The sequence below is a fragment of the Chenopodium quinoa genome, unplaced genomic scaffold (genome assembly GCF_001683475.1).
Source record: "Chenopodium quinoa cultivar QQ74 unplaced genomic scaffold, ASM168347v1, whole genome shotgun sequence".
NCBI classification, from domain to species: Eukaryota; Viridiplantae; Streptophyta; class Magnoliopsida; order Caryophyllales; family Amaranthaceae; genus Chenopodium; species Chenopodium quinoa.
Window position 1 is genome coordinate 5,727 of NW_018744062.1, and position 6,379 is coordinate 12,105.

Here is a 6,379-nt window from a genome sequence, read left to right on the forward strand (position 1 = left end):
GAAGAATTCTGGGTTTGTGTTGGTGAATAAGTGAGGAGAATGACGCGCCTCTGTTTATATCTCCAGGTACGGGATACGAAGAGTCTGTGCTTTAATTTCTCTTAAGTACCCACTAAGTAACCATTAAACACATGTCTTGTGATTAAACTGCCCATTATCCGTCCAACTTCCGCAAATCATTAACCGTTGTTATCTCATTAATTACGGTTTAAATTCAAATTTTTGGATCAATTAAATCATTTACTTCCCTCCTTTTCTGAGTTAAATCAAACCCGACCCGTCATTCTTCCAAATCGGGTCTGGGGGGCAAGTTGTTTGGGTCCAATTTAGTCAAAATTGGGCCGGAGCACTAAATGATCCAATTAAAAGCCCAAGGTCAAGGTTCAACTCTCCAATTGCTCAAAAAGTCAAAAGTCAGCCCACAAAGTAAGCCAATTGGGCTAAAGCCCAACCTCTCCAAATATGATGAGGTATAAAAGCCCTCATATTAACACATTCAAGAGGACATCTCATAACATCATATACACTATCAGACACAACAACACATGCATCATCACATACATTATCTCATACACGGATTATTCCAACTCATATGCTCATTCTTGCATTGAGAAATACTCCACAAAAGCCTCAAGCTACAAACTCTCTTGCATAGTGTCTTCCTTTTTACACATTGTACTGACTTTAGCATCGGAGGGGCCTTCCTCGGAAACACCCCCGAGGCTAGTTTACGTGTGTTAACTGTGCAGGAAACCTTCGGCCCAACACAGCTTGGATCGAATCCAGTCTTCTCCATTTTAGTGGACCTTCGGCAAGGTCCCATTGTTTTCAACCGAAACAATTATTATTTTTTTTCAAAAAAAAAAAATCATAGTTATTTTAACAATACCATTTTATTAATTAATTAAAAAAGGGCTTGGGGAAATAAGTCAAATAACAACATGAATGATATAGAAATATAGACTACTCCCCTGAAATTATGGTTTCTTATTGTAATTGGGTAACCCTAATCTTATACAAACGAAGTTTATCTTTATTTTATACAATTATTTTGGTTAAATAAAATTAGTTTAGACGTTGGAGATTGTTTAGGAGAAAAATCTTGAAAATTGCTTAGAGTTATATAGTGGACCGACCACGCACCCACGTAATTATGATTTTGATAACGACTTAAACGGTTGTTAACAATGAATATTTTATTTTTGATATAATAAAAAAAAAAAAAAAAAATTCCTTTTTGCCTTTTTACATTCTTCATTAAATCATTGGTGTGCGTACGTGTATGAGTTTTGGCAGGCGGTAGGGGAATAAAGAATCAATGGCTTTGATAGGAAGCAAAAATACAATATGTTTTGCAACTTTTATCTCATGAAGATTAGTTAAAAAGAATATGCATGTTGTTGAGTTCTTTAAATTTAATCAACATAAATCTCTTCTTCTGTTATTATTAATGGTTAATCTAACTACTGGTTAAATAAATAAATTTTTGTTACAAATATATACACTCCCAAAGGTATACAATTAGATAGGCTAAGTAGAATTGCGCAATTCAATCTACCTCCTTAATACTCTCCGTCATGAAAAAGTTTTTGACCGTACATGAGCTAGCTCTCAATCTCAATATCATATATGGGGATAAAAACTACATTTATCGTTGTATAATATATTAAGGGCCCGTTCAATTCAGCTTAAATATTATTTCAGTTCAGTTGAATTCAGTTTAGCTCCTAATTTCCTTCTCTCATAAAATATTCATTTCAGTTTAGTTCAGTTCACTTTAGTTCAGGGCCTGTTCTCATTGACTGAACTGAACTGAACTGAGCTGAGCTGAACTGAACTGAAATGAATATTTTATAAGAGAAGGAAATTAGGAGTTGAACTGAGCTGAACTGAACTGAAATGAGTTGAACTGAACTGAATTTCAATGTAAGAGAACAGGCCCTCAGTTCGGTTCAACTCCTAATTTCCTTCTCTCATAAAATATTCATTTTAGATTAGTTTAGTTCAGTTTAGTTTAGTTCAGTTCAACTTTAATCAGTTGAGATCAGTTTAGCTACAAGCCTACAATCAGTTTGGTCAATTCAGTTCAGTTCAGTTCAATTAAGCTGAGTCCAGTGAATATGAACAGGCCCTAAGTTTAGATCACATCTATTGACTTAGTGCTTGGTTCAAATATTATTCTGTATATCTTTGAGACACTTTAAGCAATTACTTCGTACTTAGTTTTAGAGTTTACATTAATATGACAGTAGAATATGTAATCCGGCCATAAACCTTAAACGCAAACTAAGTCTCATTCTTCCAATCTTTCAATATAGGATAATTTATATTTATTTATTTTTTATTAATCCAATCGTACACGACAAATATATACGACGTATACGACCACGAATTACTCCCTATGTATCAATTTTGGTCTAAATTGGGCTATAGTCAGTCCGTAAGTCCTCTTCTCTAAGACTATAACTATATAAGCTAACACAAAGTTGCTTATTATTTAGCCAACCGAATAATTTCGTCTTTTGTTGACTAGAGTTGTTCACATCTTTATGTTGTCACCTACATATAAATATATATAAATAATTATTGTTCAAATAAAAACAAAATAAATATGTATATATATACACGCCTCAAACCAACCACTGTTATCACAATCACTTAAGAAAGAAAGCAAATTAAATTTCTTAAGCTAGCTTTCTTGCTTCGTATTACAAAGTTTATATACCACCTTTTACCATAATAAAAATGGCTTCCACATCAAAAAATTCTAGTTTTAAGCTTCGGTGTTGCATGTTTTTAGTACTAATTGGTGCAGCTACGGCTCAATTATCATCAAATTTCTATTCAAGCTCATGCCCAAATGCGCTCTCCACAATCCAATCCGCGGTTCAAGCTGCTGTGAAGAATGAGTCTCGTATGGGAGCATCCTTGCTTCGACTTCATTTCCATGATTGCTTTGTTAACGTAAGTCGATATTCAACACTTATTCCATTTACACCATATTTTGTTTTTTGTTTTTTGGTACATGCAATATTAATTTCATTCTTCTAATTAAGTCTATAGTTGATCAATGATCATTTTTCATGCAATTCTAAACGCTAAATTTTCCTTTTGGTGTGATGATACAATCATATCATTATTATATAAATACAATAATTCAAAGAATCATTATTATTAAAATTCAGTACTTCAAAGAAGTATTACGATTTATTAAGACATAAATGGTTTATATACTACTAGATTATATACTTAATACAAATTCAGTATTACAATAAAAAAGTATTAAATTTGATTAAGACATATATGGACAATATGGTTAAAGTATATTGTTTGTACATGACACATTGAAATGAATTATTGGAAAAACTGTGACTGAAGAATTAATTATTGTTAGCCAACTGAAATCCCACAAAATGTTAAAAGAATCAAGAATTTCACCCCCTTTTTTTTTTTTTTTTTTTTTTTTTTTTTTTTTTTTTTTTTTTGTTATTACTCCAATTCAGTGTATACTTACATATTTTTGAATAGTTAATAGTTGTCATTTAATACTTACGTATTGAATAGTGATGGATAACAAATATAGTAATATTACACGTTTAATTATCTATTTAAGTATTTTATATACATGCATGTGCGGTAGGATAATGTTCATTAGAAGAGAATTATACTTTCTCTTTAATTTGACGGCCATCTTTTTTTGAAACAAAATATATGTTTATTTTTTCTACTTGTGGATGAACAATAGGGATGTGATGCATCAATTCTACTCGATGATACTACTAATTTCACCGGAGAAAAAACAGCCGGGCCAAATGCAAACTCAATGAGAGGTTATGAAGTAATTGACACGATAAAATCACAAGTTGAGAGTGTATGTGCCGGTGTTGTATCTTGTGCTGATATATTAGCTGTGGCCGCTAGAGACTCCGTGGTTGCGGTAAGACTTTTATAAATGTATGTTAAAAAGGAAAGTGATGACATACTTGATCTAATTATATTTTCAACTTTTGTTCCCTAATTTCAGCTAGGTGGACAAAGTTGGACTGTACAATTAGGAAGAAGAGATTCGACAACAGCAAGTCAAAGTGCAGCAAATGCAAATGTTCCAGCCCCAACTTTGAATCTTTCCCAACTCATTACATTCTTCTCCAACAAAGGCTTTACCACCCAAGAATTAGTGGCTTTATCCGGTATTTATTCATTTTATAACACATTACTTTCTTACATTCTTTGTAATTGGTCTAGTACAATATATATTAGTCACATATTTTAGATTCTTTTTTATAAATAATATTTTTTCATGAACACATAACCTATACAACTGTACTTATTACAAAGTAATTTAATAAAATGCTAAAGGTTAAGGCATAAATAGTAGACCGTCACACTATTATAATAGTATGTAAGTAAAAATTTATATTAGGAAGTTTCTTTGCGTGGCTTATAATACTAACACGCATGCAACTCTATGGTATTAATCTTATCTATCGATCCAACATGCATGGGTAATGAGTGTAATAATATTACTTCTTAATATATAAACCTATATCATTAGAGCCTGTTATCATACGTTGAAATTCAGTTTAGTTCAGCTCAGTTCAGTTCAGTTCAGTTCAGCTCCTAATTTCCTTCTCTTATAAAATATTCAGTTCAGCTCAGCTGACTTCAGTCAATCAAAACAGGCCTAAGTCTTTTTTTTTTTTTTTTTTGACTAATGTGTTTTATTTTTGCATGATATTGTAGGTGCTCACACTCTAGGGCAAGCAAGATGCACTAGTTTCCGAACACGAATCTACAACGAGACTAACATAAACTCCACACTTGCAACATCTCTACAAGCAAATTGCCCTAGTAATGGAGGCGACAACAACCTATCACCTCTCGATACAACAAGCCCTACAACATTCGACAATGCATACTTCACCCTCTTGTTGACCCAACAAGGTCTTCTTCACTCCGACCAACAATTGTTTAGTGGGAATGGTGGAACAACTGACTCTCAAGTCTCATCTTATAGTTCGAGTTCTTCGACATTCTTCACGGATTTCGCCAATGCAATGGTGAAGATGGGTAACATGAGTGTTCTTACGGGCACAAGTGGAGAAATTAGAACTAATTGTAGGAAGACTAACTGATTTAAAATTTATGTTTAAGCTCAAAAAAAAAAAAAAAAAATATAAGGAAAGAGCTAAGAGTTTTAATGTTGTGCTTGATATATATATATTTTTCTTAAGAAAATAGAAAATATTGGGGTGATTTACAATCTTTGTAAGGATTACTGAATTGTGATATAATTTTAATGTAATTATTGTCAAGCTTCATTTTAGTAAAGATTGGTTAGTTTTTGTGAAGATTATTTTGCATGTTAACTCTTGGTATTATAAATTGATTGTGGTCCAACTAGTTTGGTATGTTACTATTGTAGCTAACTACATACAAAGGCCCATTTATAGCACCATTTTATTGGGCTAAGTGATAAAGGCTACATGCATCATCATGAAAAGTTGGGACACTACAAGTGCAAAAACCAAGTGATTTTTTTTTTATATAATGAAAGGCCCAATCAATACTCTTTAGTGTTTCCAATAGTTCAAAAAGTTTGTAGAAATTAACTAATACTCCCCATTCTTTTTTTAAATGTACTCCTTTTGTTTCGTCACAATACTTTTCTTTTAAGTCATTTTTATTAGCAACTTTTTGATTTAGCGGGTCATACCTTGTGACAAGGGTTACCCGAGGGGTTATCCGAATTATTCAGTCAGGGATTACTCGAGTTACTCATTCAGGGGTTACGCAAGTTACTCGGTCAAGATTTACTCAAAAGACTTGGTTAGGGGTTACTCAAGTTACTCTGTCAGGGGTTATTTAAGGAGCTTGGTCAGGGGTTACTCGAGGGTTCATGTTGAGTCCCTTAGGTTTTGATTGATAGTTTTGAATGATGACAAACAGCTAAGGGAAACAGGTCCTTGAAAGTGTTCGATACAGTTAGGGGAACCAGCTAACATAGAACACTGTTTCCCCAGACAAGTTATTACTTACATGAGTTTTCTTATTGAACTAACTTGTCTTTATACAGGGAACAGTTATATGATAAAAGTGTTATGTACTGGTAGGGAACCAGTATGTACTGTTTCCATGGTTGCTACGTGGTACAGCAGTCACTTACTTTATGTTGTGCATTAACCATGTTACATGTGCAGTAGTTGAGTTGATTCCAAGACTTGGAGCATAGAAGCCTTTCGAAGATATTTCGAAGAAAGATTGTTTGCTCATAATAGAAGTATTCAAGGAAGATTCAAGTCTTGAAGATTACATGAAGAAAAGACGATTTATGCTTTAATATGTTATCTAGGTTTTCATGTAATATGCTCCGTAGTAT

At 32.9% G+C, this 6,379-nt stretch overlaps 1 protein-coding gene across 1 annotated transcript; it reads left to right on the plus strand.

The window, feature by feature from the left end:
* Window positions 1-2,612: 2,612 nt before the first annotated feature.
* Window positions 2,613-5,331, plus strand: LOC110690630 (cationic peroxidase 1-like). The gene is made up of 4 exons (XM_021867478.1): window positions 2,613-2,964; window positions 3,746-3,937; window positions 4,025-4,190; window positions 4,744-5,331. Exons 1-4 carry the CDS (start codon window positions 2,746-2,748, stop codon window positions 5,133-5,135), a joined length of 969 nt encoding a protein of 322 aa, XP_021723170.1. The 5' UTR covers window positions 2,613-2,745; the 3' UTR covers window positions 5,136-5,331.
* The last annotated feature ends 1,048 nt before the right edge of the window (window positions 5,332-6,379 follow it).